The 14,013-nt window shown below is 36.3% G+C and overlaps 1 protein-coding gene across 1 annotated transcript in view; it reads left to right on the forward strand.

Moving 5' to 3' along the window:
• The first annotated feature begins 10,309 nt into the window (after positions 1-10,309).
• The window catches only part of LOC127853623 (DNA polymerase theta-like), a 52,266-nt gene continuing 48,562 nt past the window's right edge, over positions 10,310-14,013 (forward strand). The window contains exons 1-3 of the mRNA XM_052388293.1: positions 10,310-10,949; positions 11,850-11,981; positions 12,558-12,712. Coding sequence (XP_052244253.1) covers positions 10,391-10,949; positions 11,850-11,981; positions 12,558-12,712 — 846 coding nt within the window. The 5' untranslated portion in view covers positions 10,310-10,390. The remainder of the gene's footprint in view (positions 10,950-11,849; positions 11,982-12,557; positions 12,713-14,013) is intronic.

The following is a 14,013-nucleotide window of genomic DNA, read 5'->3' on the forward strand; positions in this document are numbered from 1 at the left end:
TTCGGCTTATACTCACTGAAGAAGAGCATTCAGGGGAGATAATTGAGTAATGACTTAATTCTGGAACGGTTGCGAAGAAAAACAAATAATGCGAGAATATTTAGTGCGATTCGCTACACAATTATGATGTCATTGATATAACTTTTCCAGAGGTATGTATTTACATGTGATTTAGCATATGTCAAAGTGTTTTTGATTTGTTCAAGGCCATAAATAGCATCGCGAAAATATATGTCGCGTGGCAAATTTTTTTGAGACGTATCCATATGTGGTATTCTTATGTAATTTTATGTCTAAATTCCCATATGTATGAACGGTCAACGCCCGCTTCGCGGGCTTTTGCCCGTATTAATGCATGACTGCGTATGACGCAATAAAAGAGGGCCTTTTACCCAAAAAGTGCTGTAAAAATCAATGATCAACCCGTATCAGTTAATTGCGCGAGTTGGTATAAGCTCCAACCCACCAACTACGACATTTTAACAGGCATTTTTGTGATGCATACGTCATTTTGATTGGCCAAGCAGTATTTTCAATGGAAGCCAATCAGAAAAAGGAGTTTGTTCTTAAGAAATAGCGTGGGTTTTGGGTTGACAAACTATTGATAGTCAGGTTTCTAAATGACAAGCAACGACGACCCAAAATTCAGGCGCAGACTATTTATCTGAAATAAACCAGCAATAGTTGTTATTCAGTCCTCGCGTATGACTGTTTATTTTCGCTCACTTACATGAGGTACAAATATAATTTACCTAAATCAACGATGTTGCATATTGTTATTTATACTTAAATGATCCGAAATCTTTTGTTAATATCAAAATTCGTAAGGCACAAGGGTTGTAACAGTAAAGGTTGTTATTACTTAGAGATTAGCAGAGTTTTGAATACCGTAAAAACGCAGTCATAAGTCTACCCGGCTCATAAGTCGGGGGGTATACTTTGGTACCAAAATTGAAGAGTTTGAGTATGTTAGCTTCATAAGTCGAGTCAGAAATTTTCTGTTTACGAATTTCATAAACTCACGTTCAGCAGCACTGTTGTTATTTAAATTCTCCGCAAACTCTATCACACGTATTTTAATGCATTGTCATAAGCCTGGCGTTTGCGTTTGCCAGGCATTTTCAAAGATTTATTGTAAGTCCAGTTGTGTTTTTGTTTATCTAATTAATAAATGGTTGCACTCAATAATCCACGCTAGTAATTATCCACAAACTATTTTCTGCTTTTAATCCGATGAAACAATATTATCACTGTAATCCAATCTTTGTACTTTTAATCTGACTGTCAAAACAATTGATTAGTGTCTCGGTAAAACGTGTTTTTATAACAATGATTGACATACCCAAGAGACCGCTAACTCCACCTTTTTCTCTGAAACAGTTTCAAAGGCGGAGCTATACACGTGCTCAAGCATAATGGGACGATTGCAAGCGAGTTACAAACACGCGATTGGTTAAGCATATCGCTTCTCTAAACAAAGGAATCCAATTTTGTCGGCGAGAAAGGTGTTCTTTATGGCTTCTTGACAGGAAACGGCTTTCCTTTGATGACGTCAAACTGTCGATTCACACATATTGCGAATTTTTGCGAGACTTTAAATGATGTCCTTGATTCTTTGTTTACATGAACAGTAAAAAAACAACACCTGCTTACATGAAGACTTTGGATTAAATTATCAAAATAAAAAAAAAGAGTAATTGCAAACTGATTATATTAATTGGTAAGTATCAGTAAAAAAACGACGTTTTGTTAGTCGTAAATCAACGATTTTTTTATACAACAACAACAACTATTGCCGCGGTGATCAATCTTCGTCGAATTTCATTATTTTTTTCATGGAATTTCATTATTTTTTTCATGGACCACCTCATAAGTCGATACCGGCTTTTTAATCAAATTTTGGAGGTAAAAAATCTCGACTTATGACTGCGTTTTTACGGTACTGTGACAGTGTCTATAACAAGTCAAATCCTTGCCGATTTTTAAGAACTTTTATTTACATATTACTGTATAGTATTTTTTTGGTATTTAATGACAACCTGGTCCATGAGTGGCAAACCTGCATATACATGTACCGCCGTTCGTTTGACTCTCATTGTAACGAGGAACACGCAGATATTTCATGCTGTTTGAAATTTTCTTTGTTCGCTGTATCATTAATTAATGAATGCAGACAAGATTTATAGTTAAAAAGTGGCATTTATTAAAGGCATTATGAAACACATGTTATTGAGTTTATTCAGGAACGTTTACAAACACGTGTGTTTGTATACGTCCCTGGTTCATTTAACCTTTTCATTCGAAAAAGACGAGAGCGTTCAATATGAATGTGACGTTGTTGTGCAAATCTGATGCACGCTAGTCATAAACATCTCAGGGTTTTTTTTCCCACTTTTTGGGAAGATAGCCCATGGCTTTGGAATTGGGAATTTTATCGGCATTCAGGGGTTCTGCTGTCAATCGCCATTGGCGCCAAAAGGCGCTAATTTTTTTTAAGTGGCTCCAATTTTTTTAAAGTGGCGAATTAAAAAAAATCGGTAAAATCCTATCAGAAAATGTACTGCGAGTCGAAAAGCACGCATCCGAGCATAAGCGGCCAGCGTTTGTAAGTTGTAAATATTGATTTACGACGATGTAAGCGACCTACAGTGTAGAGTGCACTGAAATCACGGAAGCGTGAAAATGTTACAGTCGGTGTTTTTACTGCTATTGTCAAGTTTTATGGGGGTTATTATCGAATTAACGGTTCTTTTATGATAAAGAACACTCAATTATGTAACACTTAGGACAAACTGGCACAAAGATCAATGATTATAACCATATATAAGGCGGTGTTAATTTAAATTGAGATGTTTGTCGTTCAGATGTGTATCATTTTTTTCCCTTTCAGTTTATGTGCATCATATAAGCCAAATGACCAAATGTAACTGTTAAACAATTAAATTTAGATGTTTTATTTTCTGAAATGTAAGTGTTAAACAATTAAATTGAGAGGCTTTATTTACTGATGTTTGAATTTTTTTCCCTTCCAGATGATGTACATTTGTGTGATTGTATGTTTAAATAAATTTTTATAAAAAATGTATGCAGCATACTGCTCCATTGATGTTAACATTATTAGATAGGTTTGGTTATATGTGATTGTTTATCATGTGCAAACCAATGTTTTGATGTATAAATAAAGCTTATTAAGACTTATGAAGTTACTTATTATTATTTATGTATTTACATACTTTTAAAAGTAATAATATATTCAATGACATTGATGTTGTAAGGTTTCTTAGACGATTGTCATAATTAATAAGGTCGGAATAACTGACAGTTCCGCGCCGCGAAAAAATGGCGACAACTTTTTTTTGGCCAGTGGAACCCCTGGGCATTTTCATGAAATTGGGAAAATAAATTCATTAGCCTTTTTTTCCACATGAAAAGTCCACTGATTAGGCAGTGATTTTTTTTGCTTTTATTTGTTACAGCCTGTGCCATTTAAATTGGGAAAATTAGCGCGATAAACTGTGAAATTGGGAAAAATAGCGCGAAAAAACCATGAAATTGGGAAAAATTAAGAATTATAAATATGAGCATAAGTAACAGAATTAATATTGTTTTTAAGTGCATGTACAGGGGGTTTTCTAGCCATTTTGAAAAAAGGAGTCTGGTGAAATTGGGAATTTTTTTTTAATCAATAATAGTGGCACATTTGGGAATTATTTATTGACAAAAAGGACTAAAGTAAAGGTATATAGTAAATGTAAGATGTTTTAAAAAAATAAAGTTGAAATCTAGAGTTAAGAAATCATAAGACACTCCTTTCTTAAACAAAAAAAAATTATTTTTTTGGGAAAATGTGGATTTTTTTTGGAAATTTTGGTCAGATTTTTGGGAAAAAACGTGGAATTTCGCGATTGGGAAGCAGCCGAAATTCGGCGGTAATTTTGGGCAAAAAAAATCACTGTTAGGGAAATACTAAATTTGATATAACTCTTTATAATCATTCAAATTAAAAGAACAAAATCATATAATACTTTGTTAGATGTAATTGAATTGAATTTGAGATAAAATACACATTAGACTTCTTTCAAAAAAAAAAAAAATTTTTTTTTTTTTTTTTTTGGAAATTGGGAATTATTTGCCATATTTTGGGAAAAAAGTATACTTTTTGGGATTGGGAACATAGCCGAATTTCGGCTATAAAATCGGGCCAAAAAAAAACCCCTGCATCTCGAAAGTTCAATTTCAGTTTAGAGCTGCCATGATCAGTTACATTTAAAAAAATGATTTTAAACCAGGTTTTCCGATGGAAAAAAACTGGTTATTAGATTGGCGATGTCGGCGGGCGGGTTGGCGGGCAGAAAAGCTTGTACGGGCCATAACTTTGTCGTTCATTGTCAGATTTTAAAATCATTTGGCACATTTGTTCACCATCATTAGACGGTGTGTCGCGCGAAAGAATTACGTCTATCTCCAAGGTCAAGGTCACAATTTGAGTTTGAAGGTCAATAATGGCCATAAATGAGCTTGTTTGGGCCATAACTTTGTCGTTCATTGTCAGATTTTAAAATCATTTGGCACATTTGTTCACCATCATTCGACGATGTGTCGCGCTAAAGAATTACGTCGATATCTCAAAGGTCAAGGTCACAATTTGAGTTTGAAGGTAAAAAATGGCCATAAATGAGCTTGTCCGGGCTATTACTTTGTGATTCATTGTGAGATTTTAAAATCATTTGGCACATTTTTCACCATCATTAGACGGTGTGTCGCGTGAAAGAATCACGTCGATATCTCCAAGGTCAAGGTCACATTTTGAGTTTGAATGTCAAAAATGGCCATAAATAAGCTTGTCTGGGCCATTACTATGTCATTCATTGTGACATTTTAAAATCATTTGGCACATTTGTTCACCATTATTGGACGGTGTGTCGCGCGAAAGAATTACGTCAATATCTCCAAGGTCAAGGTCGCCACAACTAAAAATAGATTGATTTTGAAACAACTATGTAACTATGAACAATCAGTAACAATGCACATTTTGATTTTGAGTTGTCTCTCTTTATCAGACTTTTTTTTCTAATTGAAATCAAGGTCAAGTTTACACAAGGGGGTTAACAATACACATTTTGAATTGTCTCCCTTTATCAGACTTTTTTCATCTGAAAACCTGGTTTTGTGACAATTTTGTCCCTTGTTGTGTTTTGCATGTTTTCCAAAAAATATACGAAATAACATTTAAAATGTATAATACTATAAATTCAAGTTTTAGGCTGTGATTAAAAGTATCAACAATTTGAAAACACCCAATGTGCCCTTTGTAAGAGAATCGCCGTGCAAAATGCCTTGTTTTAAGTCATGCGCCATGCCCCTCTGCCTATCTAGATTAAACACTATAAATGAGTGCTTTTTGATATTTAATCGTGCCCTTTTTTTAGATGACATTTGTTCATGTCCTCTTGTTCTGTCTGATGTTATATCACTTCTTTTGCTGAAACGTTCTTCTGGGTTATAATCGTATTTCTTATTCAAAATCTTGAATGTTTCAATCATATCACCATGTATGCGTCTGTAGGTTAATGTTGGCAATCTTAGAGTTCTCAGTCTTTCCTCATACTGCATGTTTTTCAATCCTTGCACAAGCTTCGTAGCACGTTTCTGCACATTTTCAAGCATATCGATGTTTTCGTTTATATGGTGCCATACTTGATTTGCATATTCAATGTGAGGCCTGACTAAACTTTTATATAATATTACAAAGGCGTCACTGTCAATGTGTTCAAAAGACCTGCCTATAACACCCAGCACTGAATTTGCTTTATTGACTTTTTCTAAAATACGCTCTTCATCAAAGTTCAGCTTGTGGTCTATGATCCAATGTAACTCCAATGTCCTTCTCAGATTCTAAACCTACATTTTTCAGAAAACAAAAAAATCATTCCATGTAAAAGAAAATGAGCATTGCATGTAAATACTGTCATGCTATTTCATGGCTTTTTGAATCATTCTTGCTTTTCATAGGGTTGTGTTGCATGGTTTATTCAATTCCTGTGGACTTAAAATACTTTTGGGAATGTCTGTATATGTATTGGTTAAAGTTGTGGATTCAACCAAAATGGATGTGTTGTGCTTAAAATAATTGTGGAACATTTATTTAAAATGGAATATGAAGGATTGCCATTTTTATCAGAAATGTTTAATGATGCTTGAAGTATCACTCAAATCTTGAGAGGTGAAAAATGTAATGGATCCCACGCTCAGTGGTTTGTTTTGGTCAATTTTGAGGCTGTTATTCAGTCTGATTCCCCATGTCAAAAAGTCTTTATTTCTCCAAATCGAAAGTTTGTTTTTAAATACAACACAACATTAAGTTGATTTCCCTATGCATCTCTATGGGTTGAACCTTTTAAATATAATATTTACCACACTTATTCTAAATTTGTTGTTTATTAGCAAAAATACAAAATACACCAATTTCCAAATTTTAGTCAATAAACACGAATTTTCCTAATTTAAAGAGCCCCTGTCCCAGTCCCAAATGGTGATAAAAAAAGCTGACCATTGTTTGGATTATGCAATCTTAGAGCTTATGAGACAATATTGCTAAATTGATATATAAACTTTAAAAGAAGCTTAATATTGTTTACCAGTGTATTAAATTATTGAGGCCATGTTCTTTAATTTTTTATATAATTTAGCCGTTAGTTCATTGATAAAAATTGTCTGTTCATAGATATAACTTCAAGATGGCCATGAGTTGACTTGCCCTGCTGAGTCATGAGTGGTCAAAAGAATATTGGTCGTAAAAGACTGGGTGGAATAGTCGTACAGAGAACACATAGCCTGGTTCCTCCAGAGAAACGCCCACGCCAGATCACCAACAGGCAAGTATTTTAGACATGTTATGGAAAAACTGGGCTTAATTCATGTGCGTAATGTGTTGCCTCAGATTAGCCTCTGAAGTCCACACAGGCTAATTAGGGACGACCCTTTCCTTTTAGACTCAATTTTTGTTTAAAAGAATAAAATTTCATACAAGCTTCTAAGCATAGTCCCTGATTAGCCTGTGCAGACGGCACAGGCTAATATCGGACAACACTTTATGCACATGCATTCAGCTCAGTTTTTCCAGTCCAATCATAACTAGGCTCATTATGATTTTATTATACTAACTATCTCAGTTGTATTTCGCTTTCAGTTTTTAACATTACAGTAAAGAGAGAGAAAATAAACTGAAAACATTACCAGTATGTATAAATAATTGCAATCAAACACTGGAGAATATATTGAGATATTGAAATTCCTCATGACAAATTTGATTTCTCAGCATTTAACAGTTTGTTTTTATGTCCCCAGATGGAAAGATCGGGGGTATATTGTTTTTGGCCTGTCTGTCTGTCTGTCATTGTGTCAGTCAGTCATTGTATGTGTGTGTCACAAAACTTAAACCTTGGTTAAACTTTTATAACTTTTGCAATATTGAAGATATCAACTTCATATTTGGCATGCATGTGTATATCATGGAGCTGCACAATTTGAGTGGTGAAAAATAATGGTCAAGGTCATCCTTCAAGGTCAAAGGTCAAATATCATTGTTTTTTTCTTTCCTAAAACTTTAACCTTCGTTAAAGTTTGGTCATAACTTTTTGAACATTGAAGATAGCAACTTGATATTTGGCATGCATGTGTATCTCATGGAGTTGCAAATTTTGAGTGGCTAAAGGTCAAGGTCATCGTTCAAGGGCAAAGGTAAAATTTATGGCTTCAAAGCGGCGCAATAGGGGGCATTGTGTTTCTGACAAACACATCTCTTGTTTCATTTGTTTTGCTCACTTTAAACCAATGCAGTACAATTATTTCATGGATATGGCAATTTTTAACCAGGTTTTCCGAAGGAAAAAACTGGTTATTAGATTGCAAATGTCGGCTGGCGGATGGGAGGGCGGACGAGCTGGGGGGCAGGCGGAACGAGCTTGTCCAGGCCATAACTTTGTCGTTCATAGTGAGATTTTAAAATTTTTCGGCAAATTTGTTCACCAGCATTAGACGGTGTGTAGCGCGAAAGAATTACGTCGTTATCTCCAAGGTCAAGGTCACACTTTGAGTTCAAAGGTCAAAAATGGCCTTAAATGAGCATTTGTTCACCATCATTGGATGGTGTGTCGCCCAAAATAATTACGTCAATATCTCCAAGGCGAAGGGTGCCACGACTAAAAAAAGATTTATTTTGAAACAAGGGGGGTTAATTATAAACAATCATTTCAGTCTCCCTTTATCAGACTTTTTTTCAAATTGAAAACCTGGTTTTGTGACAATTTTGTCCCTTGTAGAGGCTGTCACACTGAACATTGTATTCAAAAATATGAGTCTGAGCTAGGGTCCTGAATCGCCCATGTCACAGATAGCTTCGCCCTATAACACTCATGCCAATTCTCAAAGATTTCCATTTCTACAGTGTTTTCACTGTGCTCTTCTGACTCTCTCTCTCTGCGCTCTAGAAGATTCCACAGTATCTGTTGTAAGCTTTTGTCACACCACACAGAGACCAACTGACTGTCTTAACTTATGTATATGTCTTAAGCAATGTATACACCTGTAAGTATAAAAATACTTTTTGTATTTGCAGCAATATCCAGAAAGATGTTAAACATGTCAAGGTCAGTGTGACTGTAAGAAATGTTATTGGGTAAATATATATGAGCAGTGCTCTGTGAAAAGGTGGTTTAATGCATGTGCGCAAAGTGTCATCCCAGATTAGCCTGGACTGCACAGGCTAGTTTTGGACAACAGTTTACGCACATTCATTTAACCCCCTTTTCACAGAGCACGGCACATATATTTATTGGGGCCAGATTAACAGTTGGCCGGGTGGTAAAAATTGTGCAGTCAATTGGTTACTGTCAGCGGGGACCTCTTGCTGTCAAGAAGAGTGCTCTTCCGAGTGTGCTAAACTGGTCGCATAAATGGCTTATCACCAATCCTGCTTAAGTTCAATACCGTTTGCACATCATCATGAGTGATGAATTTTGTGCAACAGAGATCTTTACTTCAATTACTGCATTTGAAGTACTTTTGAATTAAAATAGTAAAACACTGTCAGTGTTTTTCCGGCATTTTGGGAATGGAGCCAAACTTTTGGATTAGGATTTTTTTTTAAACCTTCAATTGGCAATGTTGAAGTCCCGTTTAGGAAGATATATACTTTGTTTCCATTTAGAATGCGGCCTTATACGGGCCCTGAATTTTGCATGTTCTGTATACAAAATTTGTCACTACAATAACATAAATATATATTCCTCCCCACCAACCGAAATTGTGTCTGTAAATAACAACATCAAGACTTAATGCACATAATTATTTAAATTAAATTTTAGTCTGTACCACGCAAAGGGTCATCAAGGATAACACTTACCGGTATGCTTTTTTTTTGTTTTCTATTAAAGAAAGTTTATACTGAATATCAATATACGGCAAGGGAAAACCTCTTTCCTGAATCAACCTGTGTAGTCTGCTGTATGTATTCGCACACATACTTTATCCAGTGTTACTGCTACATGCTTTAAAGATATGAACCTCGCTCAGGGAAAACCAAGCTTCATGCATGTGTGTAAAGTGTTGTCCTAGATAAGCCTACGCCGTCTGCTCAGGCTTATCAGGGACAACACTTTCTGCTTAACCTGGATTTTAACAGAGAAGGACTTCCTTTTAAAGAAAAATACCATAACAGTTGAAAATGTCATCACTGATTAGCATGTATGGATCTCACAGGCTAATCTGGGACAACACTTTGTGCACATGAATAAATACCTGTCTTCCCAGAATATTGCTAATATATTATATCAGCATCATTCTTTACTTCTAGGTGGGGTTAACTCATCAACCAGATCTGTCTTTTAGTTCCTCCTTTTGTGACCTTGAAAATGACCCCAACCTGGTATCAGCCCTGGACAAGATTGAGCAGAACTATAAGACTGCCATGCCAGCAAATCCGCCTCAGGGGGCCACATTGGTTACATCAGAAAATAAACAGGGAAATATTGCTGTATCTAAAGCTTGTACTGGTGGTAAAACTGAATCAAAACAAGTCCATGGCAATCCAAATACTGGCAATATCCATACATCTGTGCTTACAAAATCAGTGCAAAGTAACTCCAAGGGTGTTAAAGAGACAGCAGTTTCTGGTCTTAATGGACGGCAAAGCATTCCAGGTAATAATGTACACAAAAAAGACGATATAGGAAAACACATTGAGAAGAATGTAGTGAAACAATATAGTACTAAACTTGATATAAAGTCCAACACTAATTTACAGCAAACAAACCCTACAAAGCATTTTTTACAAAGTGACAAAACTGCCAGGATAGTAGCTACCACTCCGGTCACTCGAAAGACTGCATCCATGTCTAGAATTTCTGACCATCAGCCCTCCTTCCATGATCTTTCTTTTGCCAGCCCTGTCGATATATCTACGCCTCAGATATTCAGAAATAATCAATGTACTACAAAAGAAAATAAGGACAGTCCAACTGATGCAAAAAAGGCAAAAAACAAAAACTTATCTGACTCTAAGAAGCCTCGAAATGAGAGAGCAGCAGAGTCCGCCCCACTGTCCACTCCCAGAAGGAGTCAGCGAAACAGCAGCAAGAACAACAGAAAGCAGATCCTAAATACTGTAACATCACCAGAAACAGCCTTGGGTACTGGCAGAGACACGTCAGTAGATAAAAGTGACTTCTTTAAGTCTTTGTGCGTTGACAATGAAAGCATTGACGAGTCAAAATTGGAGAGAAAGAAAGCTGAAAAGTCACCAAAATCAGAAAAACTCCAACATGGCTCAGACATAGGCCAACAAGAGCACCAGACATTGGAAAGTTCCAGTCTTGCAGACGATGAGAGAAGTCTATTTCCTAGAAAAAGGCTTGGTGTGAACCAAGCTGCCACCTCCACTATCATGCCTGGTAATTGTTAATTGTTCATAATCCTCTTGTACAAGTAGTATAAGACTGGATGCTTGTAGGCAAGTAGTTTAATGTATTTCAACTTTCTTTTTTCACCCAATTGGGAAAAGTACCTGTATCACACCACTTGGGAAAAATTATTGGAAAAAAAATTGAAATAGGGAAAAATAGTATGATTTAATCTTCAATTTGGGAATTATGGGTCTTTTTTATTGCTGGGTAATTGCACAAACCCATCATTATATATTTATGCCTTTTTGATGAAATGTTAAGTTTCACTCTCATTATATTTATTCACATGTAGAAAATTCACGTTTTGAACAAAATGGATACGACTTTCCTTCCGTCTGGGAATTTTGGCAATTTGGATTTGTTTCCTGGATTGGAAAAGTGCGTTTTATGGGTTAATTATTACAGGTTGTACTTATTTATTTGCAGTGGATTAGGTCTTTGTTGTGCAATCAAAAATAAGATCTGACTTCATGCATTTGTCTGTCTTAATGTAAAATTGTTAAAAATTCAGTAAAAAGCAATGATTTGAGCCTGTAGCAAAATAATAATCACAAAAAAATTATACCGTTGGCAAACAAACATCAACTTCTAAAACTATATGTCTAACGCCCTAAAAAAAGGGGCTAATTGCTTCTGCGTTAAGTGTCATCAATGATTATCCTATGCAGTCGTCACAGGCTAATCAGGGACAAGACTTTCCTCTTTAACTGGATTTTTGTTAAGAACAGACATCCTTTAAACAAATAATACCATGAAAGCAGACAGTGTTGTTCCTGATAAGCCTGTGTGGCCTGCACAGGCTAATCTAGGACGACACGTTACACACATGCATTAAACCCTGTTTTCCCAGAGCAAGGCGCACATATAATCTCTCCTATTTCTGTGCAGATGTAGACCAGGACAGCCTGGCCCTGTCATCCTGGGGCCTTCCGGCGGTGGTGTTGAACCAGTACGCAGCCAGAGGCATCACACACATGTTCCAATGGCAGGCTGAGTGTCTCATGCTTGGAAACGTACTCAGTGAGTAGCTGTATTTGAGTGATATGCATAGAAGTCTTGCTGTGAGAAAATGGTGCTTAATTCATGTGCGCTAAAAGTGTTGTCCCTTATCACTGACGACACTTTACACTACTTACTGAAAATCCAGTTTTAGCCTATAAAAGTGTTAACACTTTCTGTCTTAACTGGATTTTAGCTAAAAGGAAACTTCACTTTAACAAAAAATACCCTGCAAGTGGAAAGTGTTGTATCTTATTAGTCTGTGCACACTAAACAAATTAATCAGTGAAAAGAATTTACGCACTTGCATTGAACCCTATTTTCCCCTCATTGAGGCTCAAATAAAACTTGCTTTCACTGTCAACCATTACATGTTGTTTTATTGGTGTTTGTATCTAGCTAAAGAATATTTATAAATAACATTGTGTATTTAAAAAAAAAAAAATTGTCCCACAGAAAATTATTAAAAGTGTTTCGGCTGATGGTAACTTTTTTCATATTAACATCACAGGCTTATCTTTGATTACACTTTGCACACATGCATTATGCCCAGTTTTCTCAGAACAAGGCTTAAGTGTTTTTGTTGTATATATATAGATGGGGGTAACCTTGTGTACTCGGCCCCTACCAGTGCTGGCAAGACGATGGTGGCAGAGTTGCTGGTGCTCAAGAGAGTCCTGGAGACACGGAGGAAGGCTGTCATCATCCTGCCCTTTGTGTCGGTCACACGAGAGAAAATGTTCTACCTACAGGTGAGTTAGAGAGAAAAAATGTTCTACCTACGAATGAGCTAAAGAGAAAATGTTCTACCTACAGGAGAGTTAGAGAGAGAAAATGTTCTAGCTACCAGTGAGTTAGAGAGAGAAAATGTTCTACCTACGAATGAGTTAAGAAAGAAGATGTTCATAAACATTAACAAGACACGTGCAGTATTTATTGTTTTCTGGTAGAACAATAAATTATGTAATGCATGTGGATCGGCACGTCAGTGAGTGCACTTTAAATATAAAAAAACTTTTTTCCCCTAAGTCTATGAACAGTATAAATCTAGATTATTAAATCAACGGCATGAAGCATTCTAGTTGGTCAATATTCAAAGGTTGATACTTAGTTCAAAATAAAGAAGGGCTTTTTTATCTGGTAGAATGGATGTTTTACACAATTTTGCGAAATTTGCACACTCAAAATATTTAACACTTTAAAAAAGTTTGTGACTCTATTTTGAAAATTTTGAAATACATTTTTTAACATTTTTGAACTCATTTATTCACAATTAGGAGGGCCAAGGTCTGCTTCTTAGAGACGGAGAAAGTCCCTGCTGGGCAATGTTTGTGTTTGCCAACAAGTTAGTGCTCTATCCCTCACAGGAGCTGTGTGAGGGTGGGTGGGTTCATGGGAGTGTGAGGGTGGGTGGGTTCATGGGAGTGTGAGGGTGGGTGGGTGCATGGGTCACTACTGACCACTCAGTGTCTGTCTCTCACAGGAGCTGTTCCAGGACGCAGGTGTGAGGGTGGGCAGGGTTCCCAGTCAACCTGGAAAGGGAAAACCTGGAAAAAGACTTCACTTTTTCTAGTCAGGGAAAAGTCAGGGAAATGGGAAAAGTTCCTGAAATCAGGGAAAAATCAGGGAATTTTGTTTGGTCAGACTTTCCCGACTTGTGTAGAAAAGTCCATACAATTAAAACAGCAAATCTATTCATCTGCATGGCTATGGTTGCTTTGTAATATACATGTAGCTTAGTGTACTATAAGTTAATACCTACTTCTTTCTCTAGGATGGCTGTGAGGGGAGATGGGAGGCCATTGCTATACAATTACATAAATATAATACATGTTATTGTCTGCCACTGCTATTTATTTAGGGTGTCTAAAACAAGAAAGATGTCTAAATTATGATCTTGGAATTTGTATTTTCCATAAGGGAAAAATCAGGGCAAAATCAGGGAAATTTGTTCATACAAAAAGCTGGGAACACTGGTGGGTGGGTTCATGGGTCACTACTGACCACTCAGTGTCTGTCTCCCACAGGAGCTGTTCCATGATGCTGGTGTGAG

This window comes from Dreissena polymorpha, chromosome 12 (assembly GCF_020536995.1).
Source record: "Dreissena polymorpha isolate Duluth1 chromosome 12, UMN_Dpol_1.0, whole genome shotgun sequence".
Classification (NCBI taxonomy): domain Eukaryota; kingdom Metazoa; phylum Mollusca; class Bivalvia; order Myida; family Dreissenidae; genus Dreissena; species Dreissena polymorpha.